A 21,543-nucleotide genomic window follows, 5' to 3' on the forward strand; every position below is an offset into this window, starting at 1 on the left:
CCACTGCCCTCCAGCCTGGGCAACAGAGCAAGACTTCATCTCAAAAAATAAATAAATAAAATAAGAAAGAGAAATATTTGGTACATTTTCATATCCTTGTAATTTTTTTTCTTAAGTATTTTTAAAAGCATGGCTGGCTTCCTGGTTTTGCACGTAGTGTCACCACAGTAATTTGTGGAGTGAGTAACAACCAGGATCTCAAAATTCATTGATTCCTTTGCTGCTTTTGAGACAACCACAGGCTACCCTGTGAGGCAGCCTCTGTCGTTCTCAGACATCTGCTCCTAGAGGCTGGGGCGTCACCCTCAGGCTCAGAAACCTGTTCCATGGCTGGCAGCAGAACCAGGCCGGCACCCTGGGTCTCCTGACTGAAGCTGTTTCCAGGGCTGTTGTCTTCTTGGCGTTGGAAGGGGCATGTCACTTGGTCACCATATTGAAATTGCTGGTCACGGTATACGTTCGGTATTTTAAGCTGAAGTGAGATTTTGTTCCAGAGGTGCCCAGAGCCTGTGGCTTGTCCATGCTCCTGCCCCGGCCCTTTTACCCAGGGTTGTAATGCGTCTTCCTTCATGACAACTATTTTTCTTTTATAAAATTGCGATACATGTTAAGAAAATAGAGAGTGCAAAAGTGTAGGCTTCCTGTCTGTCCCTGTCTTCTGCTGTGATTATCTCCACTTCCTGACTCTTCAAAGGAAGCCTCTGAATTTATTGTTCTCAGTTAAGTGAACTAACCACATTTATTCAAGGAAGCTTATTTCATTATAACTTTCACTCATGTTTATAAAGAATATTAGTCACTGGCTAAGTGGACAGTGTGCTCCAGAAAGTTCTTCAGTTTTGGGTCTAAAGTACCAGAATGGACAGATGAGGGTGCATGTTTGTATAGTCTTTTCAAAATTGTTTTTGTAGTGGTATGAGCAGATTTCCCAGGACGGAGCATTCACAGCTGGGAAAACAGTTGTTGCTTTGAAGATGGTTTTCCCAGGCACCCGGCTCACGTCTCCTGCTGTCAGGCGCATAAACAGTGTCTAGTTTAAACTTACTGCGCTCCTGGCAATTCTGAGTGGCACGGGGTGGCCTTTCCCCGTGAGCTGCACGGGCCCCTCGGGAGCACAGTTGCACTGACCTGGAGAAAGGCTCCGCTTCGATTTGCCTGGCACCGCCGTGGTGACGCGCAGGCGTCAGGGTGTGCGAGCACCTTGGAGCCACCAGCCTCTCAGGTGTCTGAGCTTTCATCTGCTGCTCATAGATGACGTTAATGCATTAAAGATGGATCTTGCTGTTTCCCAGGCAGGAGTGCAGTCACTATTCACAGGCATGATCATAGCTCACTGCAGCCTCAAACCCTCCCGCCTCAGCCTCCCGGGCCACTGCATGCATGGCGGATGATGCTTTTCAAGGCTGGTCAGTGAAAGCCAGTGTTGAGGCCCTGGCCTCAGTGCTGACAGTTGGGGTTGGCCCTCTCCGGGGCCTTTATGGCCTGACAGCCCTGCCCACGGTTCAGGACTCAGCAGAGCTGCCACCTCAATTCTGGTACTTTGGTCCCGCCTGGCAGTGTGAGATGGTAACCAGATGGGGCCGAAACCTGTGGGTGCCATGGCAGAGCCTGGTGGGTGCCAGCACGGGGCTGGTGCTTAGGGGGCACCAAGACCCCAAAGCACAGAGCCTGGAGTGTGGTGGGAACTTACTCCCTGGGCCGGGGCAGCGCTGCTGTGGGCCATTCAGGCCGGGGTTCCTTCCACCCTTCCTGCCCTCCCCTGCCCCACCGGGTGCTCTCCACACTGCCTGGTCCTTGGGAGCCCACCCCCAAGCTAGTTCCAGGTCGGGCGCCCTCTGCATGCCTGTGTCTCACCGTGAAGTGGGGACAACCGCAGACCCGTCTCAGGGGCCAGGGAGATGCCATGCGACAGCGTGCGGGAGATGGAGCACAGCCCTCTCCTGTGCAGGGTGAGGACTGTCACTGTTTGTTTTGTTTAAATTCTGTCATAAATGAAAGCGTGGTCTGAATTTCTGAAGTCGGGCTTTGTAGCAGGAAGTCTGACTTTGTCAGCAGTTTCATCGGCAAATGTCTCCTGATACAGTTCAACTTGGGAAATGGAAATACAAATAAGGGCCAATTCTTAGTGCGGTGACAGCCTCCCCAGCCGCAGATATGCCAAGAGGACTGCGTGTGTGTGGCGTGCGAGGTCATTCTCACGACTGTCGTATGAATAGCTGATAGCTGGGTTTTCCTTAAAGAAGCTGAATGACTGCCTTCCTGCACGAGGGTTTTTCTCCAGTAGCCGCTTCCACTTTGACGCTTTCACCAGAGAATCTCAGCCCAGGGGATGAAGCTTTCGGCCTTGCCCAGCGTGGACACTTGTCTTTTACCACAGAGTCAGGCATGGAAGGAAGTTTAGTTTGGGGAGCCATGTAAGCACCTTTCCCTGTGGCCTGTGGCATTCCGCACCGTTTATGTGTGAACTAGCCGCACCCGCGCCTCCCAGACGGGGCTGCCAGGGAGGAGGGCCCAGGAGACCCCGTCCAGACCCCAGCCCGCACGCCACAGAGGTCTGCTGTCAGACATGTGGTGGGCTCCATGTCACAGGTAAGGGGTCGGGGTCTAGACAGAAGCAGAGTGTCTCCTTCTTCCTGCTCCCTGATGTGCCCACCGCCCTGCACGATGTTTCTGTTCAAGCTGCTGCGGGGGATGGGGCTTTTTTCCTCCTGACTGTATTTTGCAGCAAGGAAGAGCTGCTGTCCTTTTTCTTACTGAGGCCCCTGATTATGTGTCTGATGTCGCTGACGCCATGCCTGCTTTCTTGCCCATGTGCAACTTCCCAATCCCGCCACACGTGCTCGCTTCCCAAGGGTGAGGCGGGCATTGTGCCTGCGGGCGGCCCACCCTCAGGGAAGAGTCACGGGAAAGGGGCGCAGGATCGTAGTTCAGTGGGTCACCTGTTCTCCAGGTCGCCGGCTGGGGTCTCTTTTGAGTGCACCTTCCTTTCTCTCTTAAAGCTTTTTAATAAACATCCACTCCTGCCTTGAAAAAAAAAAAAAGTTTTAAAAACAGGTGAATGGAAGGTGGGCATTGTTTGAAACACCCCTTTGGTTTTACCAGAGAAGCAAGACCATTCCCTGGAGGTGACAGTGACCTGGTGTTGGACTCCAGCGTGGCCGGAGCTGTGAGTTTCACAGTCGTAGGTGAGCGGAAGAACTTGATTGTGGCTGCAGACGCCAACTTTCCCCTTCTTCTCCCTCTCCTCTCCTTATTGTAAGACACGCAAATCAACAGCGCCCACAGCTTTAGTGGGACCGCGCTGTGGAGAAGGGAACTTCCGCTCATGCTGGGCCCAGCTCCTCGCTTTTCTCTAGGGCCGTGTGCTGTGCGCGTAGCTCTGAATAACGCGGTTGGCTTTGCTTGTGGGTGGACTTTGGATGGAGTTTGTGTTTTGCCGTTTTGTGTGTGTGTTTTTCTTTTCTGACTGGTTGCACTTGGCACCGGGCTGTTGCCTGTAGCTCTGGATGGTTAACGTGAGTGGTGCACGTGCTCCAAAGCCAGGTCTGTGGCCAGGGGACATGCTGCCCAGTCCCAGTTGGGAGAGGGCTCTGCTGTGATGACGTCTGTGGGCAAGACCCTCTGCATTTCACACGCTGCCAAGGCACTGCAGCTTCTTCCTGGCTCGGCTGGCTTGGCCACTGCCTCTTGAACCAGAGAACAGGGTAAGGGCGACCCCTGCGAGCCAAGACTCAGGAGCCAACCTCGCTTTCTGGAGGCCAAGCAGGGCTTTGTGCTGTGCCCACAATGCACAGCTCCTTTCTTGTGATTGCCTGGGGCAGCTGACGTCTGCCTGGGTACCGAGGCCGGGAGTTCAGGCGGCCATGGCTGTGCTGAGTGGCCCCTCAGCAGGTGTGCCGTGGGCAGGGCCTGGTGCTGGGACTCTCCGGTGGACACGGGACAGTCCACCCCTCAAGGAACCCAGGCTGCCCCTGAAGGCTGATCCTGGCGAGAATCAGACAGGAGGCTGAAGGTGGCGAGCTCTAGAGGTTGTCCAGGAACAGCCGCGGGAGGGGCGGGAGCAGGAAGGAAGGGGCTCTGTGTAAGGAGCCGCTGTGTCCTGTTCAGAGGCTCGGTCGGCAGATGCTCGTATTCTACAGAGCCAGTCCCTGGTCCGACACTGCACGCAACTGCTCCGAGAGCAGTCCTGGCCCCTTCCAGGACTCCCAGCAGCTGACTTCTGGCGGTAAGTTTCGGATGGAGTCCACCCCAGTACCCGGGCTCAGCAGCACCCCAGCTTCCGGGGCCTTTTGTTCTGTGCTCCTCTGGCTTTTTAACCCTTGTTCCCAGGCTCCGTCCTTCCCCCACCGGACAATGGCAGACCTCAGACAGACTGACTGCGGCAGCTGACGTTTCCCAGCAACACATCCTGGGCGTGTGCGGGAGCGGAGTCTGCTGGAGTGTGTGCGCGTACACGCCTGCCCTCGTGGTGCACGTGTCACCTCAGGGGCCACCATGACACATGACACTCCCGGGCCCATGTGCCCTGAAACGGGCTGTGTCCTTCCGAGTGGACCGTGAGCCTCCCTGACGGGCCATGCCTGGGGTGGAAGGGCCTTTGCAGACCCTGCCTAGCCAGGAGCAGGGACTGCCTGGCCCATCCCAAGCGCACTAGGCTCTGTGCCTGCATCTGTGGGCCTCCCCCATCTCTGCCCCTCAGCCGTTCCCAGGGCACTTGCTGATGGATCGTAGGCACAGCTGTCCTTTCGGGGTGTTGTCTGTGCCTGTGGGCGGGATGGGTAAAGTGCTCAGAAAGGGGTTTTTACCATAAGAACCCACTGTGGAGTCTGGGAGCCCAGGAGGCAGAGGGGACAGTGAGGGGCTCCGGCTGGGGATGTTTCACAGACGGCCCCTCCCCCAGCCCCCACTTTGTTTCCGGTAGACCTGGGTCAGCCGACTCCCCACCTGCCAGAGAGCCAGGAAGGCAGGGGCTGTTCACGTCTGGAGCGAAGGTCTCCAGCCACGGCTTCTGGAGGATGCATGGCCCAGGCTCCCCAGCTGACGCCTCTTAGCGAGGTGGAGGCTTTTCCTCCCCAGGCTCAGACAGAAGCTCCTGCCACGGAGATGGGCCGGGTGCCTCGGAGCTCACACCTGTCCCTGGTCTGTGCAGCCTGCGTGTGGCACCCACAGCTGTGGCTTTGCCTGCCTCTGGTGTCCACTCTGTCCCAGAGAATTGGTCACCAGCAAGAAGAGCAGCAGTGGCCCGAACAGCGGCACCCAGCCTCTGTCGGCTCCAGTGGGCTGGCAGCGCCTAAGGAGGCCTGAGAAGAGGCCCCGTGCCAGCACATGACACATGGCACTCCACTGGGGGCTCATACAGGGCCGAGTGCCGTGGTGGCCAGCTGGACGGGGGAACACACCTTGAAAAAGGCATGTGGCATGTACAGCATTTCCACTCAGCACCTCCACCTGGCAACCTTCATTTAACCCAGAACACAGGCTCTCCCTCCCATTTGGCCTGCGGTGCATAGAACTGGGATGAGGGCTCAGATGTTCCTCTTAGATGAGAAGTGGATTATCCAGTTTTCCATCCCCAGGTTCCATAGCTCGGATCGAAACTCCGAAGGTGCATCTGCCGCACAGCGTCACTCGGGGTGTGCCGCGGCCGAGTTGCCACTGTCAGGTGGGTCTGCCGCACCGTGGCCTGAATGATGTACCCTTGTTTTCTGGAGTTCTGAGCAAATCGCCCAGTGAAAAGTGTCTGCAAACAGCACACAGCAAATGAGACAATTGCTTGTGTCCTCACGTGGCCATATGTGTGTGCAGGTCAGACGGCAACACCCGGGCAGCCTGACCTGGCCCTGGCAACCGAGCTCTGCAGGAGGCAGAGCTGGCATCTCCACCTTATGAGGCAGTCCAGAGCGACTCAGTCAATTCAGCTTTAATTTTGACTAACGTTCTTTTCCTCCATTTTTAATTTAAAAGCATATCCAAAGACACCCCAGATAATGAGTTTCCCACTGTGGAGAAGAAAATAAAACTTGAGTTACCAGGCAGTGAGTGAGAAGAGAAAACTTTAATTAGAAGCTTTTCAATAAATGTTGGAGGATGGCGTCTAGGATTCCAGATGGCAGAAACCCTTCTGTTCCTAGGAAATGTTTTGTGGCTGCTAACGAAGTGTGTGTGGAGGGCTGGGCTGGCGTCCCCGTGGCCCACCAGCACGGGGCGACCATTAGCCAGCACTGCCCGACGGTGGCCTGTGCTTCAGAGGGACAGAATTGGTCTGCAGAGGACAGCGAGGCTCCAAGAAGGGAAGGCCGGCTGCAGGAACACAACCTGGCGCGTGAGTGGTTACTGTGGTCTCAACGGCAGCTTTACTGAGATGTAATTTACGTAGCAGAAATCCACCGTTTTGAAGTGTGTACTAGTCACTGACTTGTGCAGCCATCGCCACAATCTAATTCTAGAACGTTTTCTTCACTCCAAAGGAAACCCCATGCGTGTCAGCAGTGGCTCCCCAGCCCCGACTTGTCCCAGTCCCGGCAGCCACTTCCCAGCCTTCTGTCCTGTGGACCTGTCTGCCCTGCACGTTTCACGTCAGCGGATGCACGTGCAGTGGACATTGTGCTCGTGTCTGCTTTATCTCACTGAGCGTGGCGTTTCCACTCATGTCTGCTCCTTGTGTGTGCTTTATCTCACAGAGCATGGTGTCTCCACTTGTGTCTGCTTTATCTCACCAAGCGTGACTTCTCCACTTGTGTCTATTTTATCTCCCTGACCGTGATTTTATCTCCCTGAGCGTGGCGTTTCCAGGTCCACTGTGCTATAGCCTGGTCTGCACTTTGTTTCTTTTGATGGCAGAGTAATAGTCTGCTGTTGGATCGACTGATTTTGTTTCTCCATCTATCGGCTTATGGACATCTGGGCTGTTTCCACCTGTTGATTCTTGTGGACGGTGCTGCTGTGGACATTCACGAACAAATGCTTGCTTGGATGCATGTTTCCAGTTCTTTGAGGCTGATCCAGGGGCATGGAGTGGGTAACGTTTGTCGTGTGCCTTTGCTGTGCACCCACCCCAACTGTTGTGTGCGTCCTGCCCCGACAGAGACTCTTGGGGGTGACTCGTGCAGTCCTATCTCTTCCCTCCATACACTCCAGTGTGGGCTTCCTAAGAAGCATGGTTGCCAGTCTCGGGAAATTGGTCATTGAGGCAGCACTTTTATCTCCCAGGATATTCCACTCTTGTCGACTGACCCTGTAAAATCCTTCACGACACATTTTTCCTTCTGGTAGGGCGCCCTGTCTAGCACATCTCCTTCCCTCTTTCTGAGTTTGGGACGGTTGCTCTGCCTTTGTCTTTTATCACATGGGCATTTTTGATGCATGCTGGTTCCCCATCCTCACTTCCTGTTTATCTCACATTCCCTCCCGGTTAGATTCAGGCTGTGCGTTCCTGGATTACAGCACGAGACGCACCCTTCTCAGGGTGTTGCGTCTGGACCAGCCTCCTTGTTGGCGCTGCCCATGTGATCACCCAGCGAGGGGCTGTCCCGTCTCCGCTATGTGGTGACTTTTCCCTGAGCACTAATGAGCCGTCCATGGGGGACAGGTAGGCCCTGCAGTCCCCTGCACCTCACCATCCCCCGAGATTTGCCCTCCATTTGTGGCTCTTACCTGCCCCCGTCTCCCTCTCTAAGCCGCAGAGTGATGCTTTTCCAACCACTTTACCAGCCAGCGCTTTATTAGAAGTGAGACTCTTTCCATTCATGGATTCGTTCATTTTATTTAAATTATATTAGGTCTGTTTATTGTTGGAGTGGACTTGCGGACTCCTGTTTTTGACGGCCTATCACAGTTGTCTCTTCTTACTCATCATACTGCTCACGCTGTCCCAGCTTTGGTGAGGACATCCCGTGTCCTTTGGGTGTCACCCAATGTGCTCTTGGATCCTTTCTTGCCTCCGTCAGAATCACCTGTCTCAGGCTCATCTTGTCTCTTGCTGCCCTGGCCCCAATCAGCCATTTCTCCTGGAGCCCTGGGCCCTTGTGGAGGGCGGCAGTGTTTGGGGCCAGGCCTGGTGCAGGAGGGCTGCAGAGATGGAGCTTGGAACATGTGAGTGTGTGTCTGTGTGTGTTCAGACACATGTACACACCGTAGACACGTACTCACAAGCACGCTCAGGATGTGCACACACAGACGTGTGCGTGGACTTGCATAGTCTGTGTGCTTCTTCTTACTTTAAATGTTTGGGTTAAGCCTTGTCCTCAGCCCTGACCTGTTCCCATGGACTCCTCTCGCCTGCTCTGTCTCCCACCTCTGCTGGGAGAGCCCCAGCTTCAGGAGCCTCCTCACATTGCCTCATCGCGCAGTTTGCGGGGCGTCCAGAATAGCTTAGGAATGGCTTCCCACCCCGCCACAGAAACAGAAGGTTTCTTTGTCATTCTCTCCCCTGCTCCGCCCCCCCAAGACTTCAGGTAATGGGCACAGGAGCATTAGTGAGCCCACCGCTGCCGCTTCTCACTCAGTGGGAGGTGCAGGGCTGGGAAGGGCGGGTAGGCCGTGTCACTCTCGTGAGGTCAAGAGTCAATTGTTAGGCACAGAGAACGATGAGGTCATGTTTAATGCTAACGCGGGGGTTTTTCCTATGCTTGCAGCTACGTACTTTTGAGCTCTTTATGGGGTTTAAAAAGCACTTATGTATAAGAGAGTTGGGTTACCAGGAAACAACAGAGCAGTTAAGACGCCTTGATTTTATCTCACCATGCGCCTGCCAAAAATAATTACATTTGCCCTGGCTCCCAGGCAAGCGCTGGAGAAGGGCGTGTGTGGCTGGGCCGGAGGCACCCACTGAGTCCCTGCCCGGCCTGTGGGTCTCTGTCCTACGGCTCTCAGCTCTGGGATATCAGGGTCAGGGACTGCAGGGCCCAGGGTCCAAGGCTGGCTCTACCGTGTGGGGACCTCAGTGTTGGACCTGCCCTTACCGCAGCCCCATGGCTTGGCTGCTGGGTGCCTGTCATGCCTGTGACTGTCCCCAGAGCAGTGCCACTGCCAGCTTCACAGGTTGAGAGTCTGCTTCTGGCAGCTAGATGACAGCGTGTCAGCTCTGTCCGTCCAGAGCCTGGGGCAAATTCCCGGAAGAGACCTGGTGGAGAGGAGTGGCGTAGCAGGGCGGCCTGACGCTTCCGCGCACTCACAGCGGTGTTTGGTGAGGGCAGGAAGGAGCAGGGCCCCTGCTGTGTCTGCGGCAGGGAGGGAAGGATGCCACAGTGTCAGCACTGTCCCCTGTGGTGGGTTGACGTGGAGGAAAAAGTTGAGTCCCGTCCCTAATACATGCTTGGGGCTCTGTTCAGATGCATTTCCCTCCCAGATTGCCTTAGCGGAGCCCTCCCAGCTGCCGTCCCTGCACTTCCCGCACAGCGGGCTTTAGAGGAGAATGGGCAGGTGACCTTGGGTGACCCCTCAGTGCCCATGGCCCCCAGCTCTGTATGATTTCTGCATGGCATGCTTTTGCCAGTTAGACGCCAGGGGTTGCCGAGTGCTACAGAGGGGGCAGGACCATGGGCTTCGAGCCAGGAGAGCGTGGCTGAATTCCCGGCTGTGTTACCCACCATTTAAGGCTTTGAGCAGTGACTGACCCTTCTAGCGCCTCCTTGGCGTGGCAGGGACAGTGCCCACCCTGTGGGGCTGCTGTGAGGAGCAGGGATCAGACCACGTTCCGTGTGGGTCTCCCCACATCAGCTCGTCCGAGCTGGACATCAGAAATGCCGGGTCTCTAGTCTGCGTATTTTAAAGCGTCTGCCCTTGGCCCCGTCGAAGCTGTGTGAACAGGACTGTGTGTGGGGAATGCCTGACGTGGGGAGCGTCCACCCCACCTGCTTTCTGGGACTTGGGTGGTTTTTCCCCATCAGCAACACTGAGGTCAAAAGGGGCTTCATTGAAGCATGCGTCTTGTAAAGACAGCGCCCGGGTGTGGGGGGTTTTGGGGGCTGCTGCCTGGCTGTCCTGAGCATTGAGTCAGGGCATCCCTGGGGAGGAGGGCAAGTCCCATCCCTGCGGCCTGGAAGGAGCTCCAGAGCACGACTGTCAGTGTGACGGCTGTGTCCTTTTAGCTGGGGCGACTTGCAGGCTCTGGAGAGGTGGGGGGTGGGGGGGCAGTGTGCCAGGCCTGAGTCGTGGCAGAAGTCACACACGGTGTTCTGCAGGACTGCCACGCGTGAGCCTGGCTTCTGGCTTGGCCACCCCACAGCAATCTCCACTTCCATGAGACCTGTCGGTGCGTGGAGCCGCCTTGTTCCCAGGCTTCCCGGTGGGGCATTTGTGGGGAAAGCAACCCTGATGGAAGTGGGCACAGAGGCTGCTCCTGTAGGCCATGGTCTGGGCCAAGCACTGTCCTCCTGAGGAGCCCGGCACCATGGTGCTGGGGTTATGGAGAATATAGGCCCCACCTGCCTGAGAGACAGACCCAGGCTTCCCACACCCACCGACATAATGGCCTCATGTCCCACAGACGGGAGGGGAGGGAGTTTCCTGGGCTCACTGTGGCTGTGTTCAATCTTTGTTGTGCCGCATCCGTTTACCACCTGCTCTTTTGCAGATGTTTTCTTTAATTGGCCTTTTCCTGTCATATGTTTGCAAATCAAACTTTATGTTACCACAAATAAAAAACAGTATCACAGCTTTAAACAGAACGGAATCGCAAACACGGGAAAAGTGAAGGGGTAGTGCAGGCGGCTCGTTCCCTTCACCCACACATCCCGGCTCCCTACATGGGTTTCTGTGAAGAGAGGGCCGCAGGCGCTGGTTAAGGTGCACCTTGGTAACATCAGGGACAGCTTCTGCCAGGTGGGCGAGGTGGGAAGGAGGGGAGCAACGCCAGGATCCGGCCCCGGCGGTGGGAGGAGCAGGAACCTTCCCGCCTGGGTGCCTCAGAGTGCTTGGGCCTCGCACGCGGCGGAGAGCCTGCTAGAAAGGCAGCTTAGGTTGCACAGGCTACTGGACAAGGCTGAGCCTTGCCTCCTACATTCATGGGAAGCTCGTCATGGCACCCAAGCATGACACAGAAGTGCCCCCACAGCATTTTGGACAGCCTGGAAATGCCAGGTTAGGTCCGGTTGGCCGGACTCAGAGGCTGGCCTTGTGAGACTTTTCGGGGTGGCAGGGGAGGGCTGTGTTTTCTGTGAGCGGGGAGGGATTCTCCCGAGAGCCCCATGCCCACCCCACGTCTCACCCCACTTGGCAGACCCCCAAGACAGAGCCTCTGGAAGGATCCGCACATGACTGTTTTATTGACAAAGGCTGAACATCACCAGCCTCGTCAGCTTTTCTTACATTTTATGGGAAGGTTTTTATATCATCACCGCAGTTGTCCCCAGCTGTTATTTCTGTAGAAGCAAATTCGTCAGCCACACGTGCTGGAGTATTTCATTGTCCTGGCACCCAACTAGCCCACATGACAGCTCGCACGGTCCCAGTCCACATGAGTGCAATTGCCATGACGATGTCAACTAGCAGTGACTGAACCGCCTCAGAGCAGGCGGCAGACGCTCGGCAAAGGGCCCTTCCTACTGCCACAGGCCGGGCACTCCACAGAGGGGCCTTCCTGCTGCTCTGGGGCGAGGACCTCGCAGGCCTGGCGAGGCCGCACAGCGCCATTGCTGCCATGCTGGAAGATGGAGGATGCTCAGGCATGCACCAGAGCACTGTGTTTTCCTTTTCCTCTTTAACTCGGCAGTGCGCCAGCTAGCTCACACCTCGTGCGTTCCAGACGGTGGGTGCAGAGGACACACCGCAGCATCCAGCTCAGACCCACTAGCGCCTTGTGTCTCCAGCGTTAGTTCCCCCACGGTGGCAGACTTGCTTTAGGGTTACGTGTAACTGAGTTTCTTCACCCACAGTGGCCTCTCCGTGTGCCTTTCGTGGTTGAGAGTGTCGGAAACATTTCCTGTGGCGGCAGGCAGGGTGTATGGGGAGGACCTGGGCAACAGGCTGGTCAGCGCTGACCTTTGGACCCTGCGGGGCGAGCGTTTTGGGATTGTAGCAATTCTGTGTGAGGAGTGAGGAGTGCAGGGTCAAGGAAGACCCGTCGTGAGGTTTCCTCAGCAGCCCCAGGGTGACCAGGCAAGTGTGACTCTCGCGAGGCCCCGAGGAGCCGGAGCCACGTCTGACAGCGGTTTAGAGACATGACATGGCCGTGCCTTGTGTCCACCCAGGTGCGTGCAGCTCCCGAGTCACGCGCCGGCTGGGCCTCTGCGGCCGAGGCTGTCTACACGGCACTGCTGAACCTCACGTCTGACTGCTCGGTGCTGTCTGGAATGACGGCCTTCAGGGTGGCGTGGCAGAAGCGGTTCAGGGCCGGCAGGTTTGTTTTCTGCTCAATGTACAGCCTCAGCTTTTCCCTGAAGGTCTCCCCAAGAAAGCTGTAGATGAGGGGGTTGAGGCAGCTGTTGGAGAATGCTGCGAGGTTGACAATATGGCCTGTGAGGGGGTGGGCGTGGCGGAAAGACTGCTTGCAGGGAGCGGCCCCGGGCTGCGTCCGCTGCAGGAGGTGCACGCTGATGAAGACGTTCTCTGGCAGCCAGCAGACGAAGAAGACCAGCACCACCGCGAGGATCATGCGGAGTGCCTTCTGTCGCCGGGGCCGCAGCCCGCGGTGCCGGTGTGCCCTGACCAGCACCCGGACGATGAGGGAGTAGCACAGGCCGATGATGGCAAAGGGCACGATGAAGCCCAGCGTGACCTCGAGCCACTGCACCTCCCGGACGTCTGCAAAGCAGAAGCAGGCCTCGTCGGTGTGCTGCAGGTGCACGGCGGTGAAGGGCACCAGCGTGGCTGACACAGATGCCATCCAGATGAGGCCGCAGCTCAGCCGGGCGTGGTGCTTGGTGCGGAACAGGCTACAGCGCATGGCCCTGGCCAGGGCGATGTAGCGGTCGAAGCTCATCCAGGTGAGGAAGAAGACGCTGCTGTACATATTGACCTGCAGGAACAGCGACATGAAGGTGCACAGCACGGCGATGTCGTAGTACTGCTCGTGCAGGTTGAACACCTCGATGAGGGAGTCGGCCACCAGGATGAGGTCCGCCACCGCCAGGTTGATGAAGTACAGGTCGGGGATGGTCATCTTCTCCCGGAAGCTGATATTCACCACCAGGATCAGGATGTTGCCCACAAAGCCGATGGGGAAGAGGAAGATGGTGTAGAGGCACGAGAGGAACAGGCCGATCACGTACTGCTGGTGCTCTGAGAGCTCGCCCGTCCCGTTCGCCAGGGCAGCGCCCAGGAGCGGGTGGGACAGGTTGAGCTCAGGAGAGGTGGTGTTGGGGGCTGCAGGCTGCATGGTGCCCGGGTACATCTCCAGGCCCACGCCCCGAGCTTGGGAAGTCACATCCATGTCTCTGCACTGTGCAGCTTTCAAGATTTGCCAAAAGGCTCCCAGAGCTCTGTTTTAAACAGTGAATCCATCTTTAGAAAGAAGCGTGATTCTCCTTGAAGTGAGCCCGACATTTGTCAGACAGGAAGTTCCCGAGGAGCACCTGTGGTGGTTTGGGTTGGGTTTGTGAATGGCAGAGAGTGGGAAGAACAGATGCTCCGCACACTGGCATGGCACGTCTATGGAAGCCAGGGCCCTCCGCGTGCTCGTCCAGCAGGCGTCCCTACAGGTGTCAGCTGCCGTGCACTGTCCTGCGTGGAGACGCTCACTCTCTGGGTACCTGGAGAAGCAACAGGAGAGGATGAAGCCTCATCGAGTGGCCCCAGCTTTGGGATAAGGCCCGCCGCCCCTGACTGGGTATCTGTAGAGTCTGGGTGTGTCAGGAGCACTGGGGAGGCCAGAACCTCAGCTTTATAAACTCAGGAGGTGGCTGTGGTTGAGCTGAGGTGGAAGTCACCTGTGGGAAGTACACGGCCTTCTTTCCTGCAGGTCCCACGGCCACTCAGCTGCAGCTGGAGATTGGATGTGGAGAACCCCCACAGGCAGGGTGTTCTCTCCCTTTATAGCCACAGAGCAGGCCCAGGAAGCAACGGGGTGTGGGCTTGGCCACCCCAGGAAAATGGCGTTTGCGAGGAGAGGGGAAAAATGCATTTCAGCAGCTGATGGAGAAGTAAAACAGGAAGGGAAAGCCCAGTGTCTCTGGAAGACAGTGGGTCTGGAAAACTGGACATTGGAGCAGAATCATCTCTCACAATAAAATAGATCACAGAAGTTCAGCGGTTTCCTCATGCTAGTTGTATGTTTAGGTACCAAAAATGAAACTTATTTTTGTAATATAAAGTGAAAGGGGTCATTGTTTTGGGAAATAATATTTTAAGTTTTTATTCCATGTTTTAGCAAATTATTGTAAAACCTAATATATTTTTGCAATGCTGTTTATAACCTAGGAAGAAACTCCAAGGAGAGAGTCCCTCCTGAGCTTGGCTTCTGCAGGGAGGGAGGAGTGGGCCGCCTGTCCATGGCGGTGCCTTCACCCTGCTGCAAGTGGGGAGGGTCCTGTCACCTGTCCCGTGTCACCCCGGCCCTGCCGCCAGTGGGGAGGGTCCCGTCACCCGCCCCATGTCACCCCGGCCCTACCGCCAGTGGGGAGGGTCCCGTCACCCACCCCGTGTCACCTTGGCCTTGCCGTGAGTGGGGAGGGTCCCGTCACCTGCCCTGTGTCACTCTGGCCCTGCCATGAGTGGGGAGGGTCCTGTCACCTGCCCCATGTCACCCTGGCCCAGCTGCCAGTAGGGAGGGTCCTGTCACCTGCCCCGTGTCACCCTGGCCCTGCTGCCAGTGGGGAGGGTCCCATCACCTGCCCCGTGTCACTGTGCTCCTGAAAGTTCTCTCTGCAGCAGGCCACGGTCTTAACCTGCAGACACTGGCAGTCTCTGGGGACCTGGGGGCTGTCACAGCTAGGGGGGTGCTGGTGGGGCCAGGGCTGCCACCCAGCTCCCTACAGTTCCTAGGACAGGTACTCAAGCCCAACAGAGAATTACCCAGCCCAGATGGTGCTGGTGCCCTGGAGTAAACTAACACTTAAAAATGGGTTTGAGTTGTTTTTCCTTTGGGAGTTTTCATTTCACCCTTTGAAATCATTAGGAGTTATTGTTTTGAATGTGTTGTGCTTTTTTTTTTTTTTGTCACCCAGGCTGGAGTGCAGTGGCACAATCTCAGCTCACTGCAACCATTGCCTCCGGGGTTAGAGTGATTCTCCTTCCTCAGCCTCCTGAGTATCTGGGATTACAGGTGTGCATCACCACACCTGGCTAATGTTTTATATTTTTAGTAGAGATGGGGTTTCACCATGCTGGCCAGGCCTGTCTCAAACTTCTGACCTCTAGTGATCCACCCACCTTGGCCTCCCACGGTGCTGGGATTACAGGTGTGAGCCACCATGCCCGGCCAGGGCTTGTTGTTTTGAAGTGCTACAAAACCAGATTAGCGATTTATTGACCTATTGCTTGAAAATACTTCTTTAAAAAAAAAGGCTGGCCTATAATCCCAGCACTTTGGGAAGATGAGGTGGGAGGATTGCTCAAGTCCAGGAGTTCGAGACCAGCCTGGGCAACATGGCGAAACCCTGTCTCTACTAAAAAAGTACAAAAAAAGTAGCTGGGCATAGTGGTGTGCGCCTGTAGTCCCAGCTACTCGGGAGGCTGAGGTGGGAGGATCGCCTGAGCCCGGCAGGTAGAGGCTGCAGTGAGCTGAGATCACACCACTGCACTCTAGCCTCAGCCGAGATCACACCACTGCACTCTAGCCTCAGCCGAGATCACACCACTGCACTCTAGCCTCAGCCGAGATCACACCACTGCACTCTAGCCTCAGCCGAGATCACACCACTGCACTCTAGCTCAGCCGAGATCACACCACTGCACTCTAGCTCAGCCGAGATCACACCACTGCACTCTAGCCTCAGCCGAGATCACACACTGCACTCTAGCCTCAGCCGAGATCACACCACTGCACTCTAGCCTCAGCCGAGATCACACCACTGCACTCTAGCCTGAGCAACTGGAGTGAGACCCCATCTCAAAAAAAGGCGGGTAGGGGAAGACAAGATAAATCACTGCCTCAGTGTCACTTATTCTAAAAGTACTCAATCACCTTCACTTAGCTGGGGCTGATGAATTTGATTTTAGTATTTTGCACTCTTGATTCCTCTTTAGTAGATAATGCCATCGAGCAGCATAAATGCCTTTGCTCTCAGGCTCTGTAGGGAAGGTTGAAAGACTTCGCATTCAGCCTCTATATTTAATTTCTTAAAAACGGCACAGAGGACTTCTTTTGCTCTTTCAATGTAGAAATTCTGGAAGGTATTAGACCGCAGCGTGGCAGGAAGTTTAAAGGTGGACAGAACCCTTAACTTATGTTTGTTTTCTTTCCTTATTTTGTTAAATGAACTCTGAGGGAAAAATAGTTTAAAACCGAGCCATTCATTTCTTTCCCATGTACATCGAGTCGTTTAATCCTTGGCAGACACCAAGAAGATACGGGACCTGGTGTCTGATGGGACCTGGTGTCTGACGTGTCCTGGGCGAGAGGAACCCAGTGTGCCGTTCACCACTGGCCCCGTGTCCTCCCTGGAGGTGTCCATGGAGTTATAAACAGCGTGATACCTCATTTCAGATTTCCTCTGCTTGTCATAGAGAAATAAAGCCACACTTTAGCTCTTAAGTCTGCATCTGTCAAAAGGCATGTGGCCCTCCCAGGACTTCAGGGTTGGTGAGAGTGACCGGGGCGCCGCAGGGCAGGGCAGAGCGGGCACCCTCATTTTCTTGAAGTGAGACACGTTCTTGCTGGGACAGAACGTGACGGAATACTGGGTCCTACTTTCAGCACGTATTAGGCCATCCAGGCAAAGCCCCTGCTGCGGTCATGCTGAGACCACCGGAGCTCCGTGGGAGAGGGGTCTGTGCCTTGAGTTTGGGAAGCTGGGTGCTGCTCTCACCAGGGGGTGAGGTGTCTGTGCATGTCTGCGTCCAGCTGTTCCCATAACAGGACAGCGGCCTGGGTGGCACCACCCCCACGCGCCCCTAGTGAGTGGTATGGCACCGCCAGGCCGAGGCTGAGTCCTACCTGGGTTGCAGCCCCTTCCGTGCTCCTGGAAACCTCCTCGGTCAGGCCTATCAGGCTGGAGGTGCACTTGGAACCCAGCTGCAGGAGGTGTGCCTCTGTTGGACCTGCTGAATGCCTGAGCAGGGCTGGAGAGAGGAAGAGACCCACCCTGGGAGCCCGCGAGGGAAGGTTCCCGGCTGGCAGCTGGCGGCGGGTGCGTCCTCCGTCTGAGCCTGCCGGCGGGTGCGGGTGCGTCCTCCGTCTGAGCCAGTGAGTCTGCCCCTTGGCACAGGGCTTTATAGGCCCCCTCCGCCTGCTCCTCTCTGGCTGGGCTCTGGGCGGCCTCCTCCGAAAGCTAGCGTTAACCATTTTTTTGCTGGCCTTTTTTCTCCCACACTTTGGCAATCAGCTCAGTTCCACTAGACTTATTTTTATAGAAGTTTAACTGCTTTTCTTCACCCACAGATACAAACCTTTCTTTAAGTTTGAAGGCATCATTCTAGCTATTGTGTATCCTTTAGGTAATAACCTGTCATCCTGGGTTGAAGCAAGCAATATTCTTGTTTTTGCAACTGACCTGCGTTAAACACTAAATTTCGTAATTGACTTAGTAGCACGTGCTTGATACATAAAGAATTTAACTTAGGAATTTCACAGACATTTGCAGAGAGAAATGTAATCCCAAGAAATAGCAGGCATTTCTGACAAGTAACTTAGGAATCTGAGTACTGGTTGAGCATCTGGAAATCTGAAGTCCAGAGTGCCCCACAGTCCGGCACTGTTGGAGCCTCGCGACTGAAGTGGAAAATTCCACAGCTGACCTCGTGTGGCGGGCTGCAGCCCCAGGCACCGTTCACAGTTTGTTTTATACATGAAATTATTAAAAGTGTTTTATAAAGTTTACTTTCAGGCAGTGTGTGTAAGGTGTGTATGAAACACAAATGAATTTTGTATTTAGCTTTCTCATTCTGTAGCTGCAGGTATTCCAAAATCTGCAAAAATCTGAACTCCCAACTCCTCCGGTCCCAAGCATTCAGATGAGGGACCCTCCGCCGGTAGTTTTCTCTGAGTGTTGGCCGCGCCTCGGGTCCCGCCTCCCGCGCTCGCTGCGGAACTTACCTGCCAGCCAGGTGTTGGTGGCCTCTTCCCCAGCAGGCCGCCTCCGTTGCCCATGGTTGCGGATTTCACAGCCTCCACGGCCTCATGCGGGCAGAGAATAAACCTCCCTCCGCGGACTCCCGGGGCCTCCGAACTGCCTCGTGCGGGGCGGCCGCCTCCGAGTGCGCCACCTGCTGGCCATTCGAATGTCAGCCGCCGCTTGGGGAACCCTGGGCTGCCCCGTGAGAGCAGAGCGAGGCCCCCCAACCCCGGCGTGGGCACTGCCAGCCCCGGCTGTCCAGGCCGAGGGGTGAGTCTCCGAACGAAACTTCTGCGAATCTCACTCCTACTTCTGGGTGTCGTTTTCCCTCTGTAATGTTTCCAAGCGGTGAGATTGGATCCTTTGTCCGCTGAGTATGAGTAATGCGGCTGCTGCAGCCTGAGGCGCGGTTCAGAGGCCTGCGTGGGACCCCCCCTCACCCCCACCGGGAGAGCTGGTGCAGGCAGAGGAGTGGGGTGCTGGGCCTTCGGGTGCACTCGGCCCCTTGGGGCCTGCTCTCCCGGAGGAGAGCTGGAGCAGGTGCAGGAGTGGGGTGCTGGGCCTCCAGGTGCACTCGGCCCCTCGGGGCCTGCCGAGGAGTTTGCTGCTTGGTGATGTTTGGTTAGGAGCCTGTTGCAGAGGTGCCTCAAGGCATCTGTGCAGTAGCAATTTAAAGTCTTACAGATGTGTATTTTAGAAAACATACACAGTTTCTAAACAGAATGCTGTGTTAAATTTCTAATGGAAAAATACTAATATGTGGAGTTTTCTTCCAGCAGTAGAAAGTTGACAACTCTAATATGTACCTTTTTGTATTTGGATGGTAAAGAACTGATTTGCTCTTAGACTTTTTTTTGACCAGTTGTGAAGCTGAGATGATTTGAGCATTAAAAATGCCCGAGACACCATTTTAAAAGATGTGAGTCATGAGAAAGTACAGAAAAAAATAAATAAAATAAAAATCCAAACCTTGAAATAGCCGAGACATGTCACTTAAAAATAGCTGTGCCCTGCTAGTGCAAACCCATGGCTTCTGGTCTCTCGGCCTGTCCCAGCGGCTGAGGAAGAGCTCAGCTCCCAAGCTCTCCACTGATGTGCCCTGGGTGGGGAGCCTGCCCTGGACGGGCAAGTGGCTGATACACCTAGATTTCCTGCTTGCAACATGGAATTAGCCAGATCGGGGCATCTGGGTCTTGGAGCCCAGCCTTCTCCTGTAAGCACTGGGTGGGTAAGTAACTTGTCAGCTACTGTACAACTACGGGTGTGAGAGACAGGGCCCAGACTGCAGGAACTCCAGTCCTCGAGACCTACTTAATGCTTGCATGGGTGACGGGATGGGAGGAATCTCATGGACTGTGTTTGTAAGGTGTAAAGACCTTTCGCCAATTTTTAAATCTGACTTTTTTGTTTTTTTTTTGAGACAGGGTTTTGCTCTGTTGCCCAGGCCAGTATGCAGTGGCCTGATCTCAGCTCACTGCAGCCTCCACCTCCCAGGCTCAAGCCATCCTCCCACCTCGGCCCCTGAGAGGCTGGGACTACAGATGTGAGCCGCTAATTTTTTTTTTTTTTTTTTTTTTGTAGAGAGAAGGTCTCACTGTATTGCCAAGGCTGGTCTTGAACTCCTGGGCTCAAGTGATCCTCCCGCCTCAGCTTCCCACAGTGTAGAATGTGACATTGAACACATGCCTCCTGGGTGCTGGGTGCTGTGCCTGGTGCTCTGCATGCTTAATCTCAGGTCATCCTCCTTCAGAGCCTCTGAGGCACTTCTCCCTGTCTCATGGATGCAGAAACTGACTGCAGGGAGGTAGTGTCACCTCGGCCTCACAGCCAGCCAGGAGCGGATCTGGGAGTGGCCGGCTAACTCTCAGCACATGATCTCGGCCTGTACACCAGAGGCGTCCTGGGTCAATAGTCATCTTGTCAGGCAGATTTCCTTGTTGAATTTGATGTCGTGAATTTTTAAGAAGTGAACATATTTTCCTGTTTATCCCCAGAATAGAATAAAAGAAAAGAACTTCAAGGGGAATTTCATCTGATCATTGCTTATTGAGTTAAACACGCACACAGCCAAATATCAGAAAATACATAGAGAAAAGCACGCACAAAGTAAGGCAGTGCTTCTCCGGCTTCAGGAGCCCTCCTGAGTGAATGCTCATGTGAGAAACCTTGGCCCTCATCTTTCACCCTTCAGTTCTCGTGTACAAAGCCCGGTCCTTGTGCTGAGAGGCTGCAGACGCAGGGTCTGCGGTGCCTTCCCGGCACCCCTCACTCTGCCACCGCTGACTGACTGAGCGACCCCTTCCTGCTCCTTGTCCCATCCCCAGTCCTCTCCTGTGCCCTCCATGGTAGGCGGCAGCACGGGTCCCCCTGATTCTGCAGGAGCAGAGCGCTCAGGGAGTTGCATGTTGCCGTCCAAACAACCCTGGTCTTCAGCGTTGCCAGCTCCAGCCCGGGTTCCACTTCCTCACCCCACGTGCAACGGCTGTGTGATACCGGGCAACATCTCCAACCTTCCTGAGCCTCAGCGCCCATCTGTGCAGTGGGGGCGCGTGGATCTAACGGTTCCATGAGATACCACACACCCTTTGTCTCTGCTGGGCGGAGTGAGGCTTCCCTTCCCACTGCTGCTCCTTTTCAAGGGGAGTGGTCCACTGGGGTCAAGGGTGGGGCGGCACTGCCTGAGATGAGCCCAGTCCTGGCTCATTCGCTTCTCCCCCATAGGCACAAGGAAGGGAGCAGTCGGTTGGAGGTGCTCACAGTATCACACGCCGGATCCACCTTATAGGGGAGACATCCAGGTGTGTGTGGAAGGAATTTTAGAGCTAATACAGGCTGGAAGACAGCCCGAGGTTCAGAGAAGTACACCGTGTCTCACATGCCAGGCAGATACATTCTCCAATGATCCAGAGTCAGGGGAGGCCGAGAGCCCCTTCCCACGCCCCCGGGAGGGCATCGCTGGCTTCCCCTGCCTCCGCAGGACATGCAGGAGCACCCGTGGGCATCCGATCCTCACAGGCCTGGAGCATTAAGTGGCCACACACCAGCAGCCCCTTTACAGAAAGAGCCCAGGTCCCTGGGAGGCTGTGTGGTGTACGCGGGTCTCCCCGCTCCGGTGGCAGGCGGGGTTGGAACTCTGCTCCGATTTCTGTGTTCTGTGCCATATCCTGACCTTCAGGACATCCTGTGACCCCCCCTCAGACAGACCTGCCATGTCTTCCATCTGTTCCATTCCGGCCTGGGGAGGTTAGCTGCTGTCAGGCCCACGGTGACTTCGTCTCTCTTGTTCCTTCAGAAGCACGCAGGCCATGGCTGCATGCCAGGTCGGAGCCTTTCATTCAGGGTGTGTGCCTGTCCAGCCCGGAAACAGTGCGGTGAGGGGCAGGGCATCCTGGTT

At 55.5% G+C, this 21,543-nt stretch overlaps 2 protein-coding genes across 4 annotated transcripts in view; one reads left to right on the forward strand and one right to left on the reverse strand.

Annotated features, from left to right (window-relative positions):
* The window catches only part of CUNH7orf50 (chromosome unknown C7orf50 homolog), a 124,361-nt gene that overhangs the window by 28,854 nt on the left and 73,964 nt on the right, over positions 1–21,543 (forward strand). The window lies entirely within an intron of this gene.
* GPER1 (G protein-coupled estrogen receptor 1) lies at positions 11,241–18,293 on the reverse strand. Of its 2 annotated transcripts, none has more exons than XM_033194411.1 (2): positions 18,131–18,293; positions 11,241–13,688 (listed from the first exon to the last, which is right to left on the reverse strand). In XM_033194411.1, the coding sequence occupies exon 2, from the start codon at positions 13,367–13,369 to the stop codon at positions 12,242–12,244; it is 1,128 nt and encodes a 375-aa protein (XP_033050302.1). In that variant the 5' UTR covers positions 13,370–13,688; positions 18,131–18,293; the 3' UTR covers positions 11,241–12,241. The 2 variants fall into 2 exon arrangements, with proteins under 2 accessions (XP_033050302.1, XP_033050301.1); XM_033194410.1 differs by having other exon boundaries at positions 17,033–18,293.

This window comes from Trachypithecus francoisi, unplaced genomic scaffold, assembly GCF_009764315.1.
Source record: "Trachypithecus francoisi isolate TF-2019V2 unplaced genomic scaffold, Tfra_2.0 Lachesis_group4, whole genome shotgun sequence".
NCBI lineage: Eukaryota > Metazoa > Chordata > Mammalia > Primates > Cercopithecidae > Trachypithecus > Trachypithecus francoisi.

What these genes read in the sequence shown, in the direction of transcription:
- GPER1 (XM_033194411.1), bottom strand. Translation starts at nt 13,369, where the DNA reads ATGGATGTGACTTCCCAAGCTCGGGGCGTGGGCCTGGAGATGTACCCG.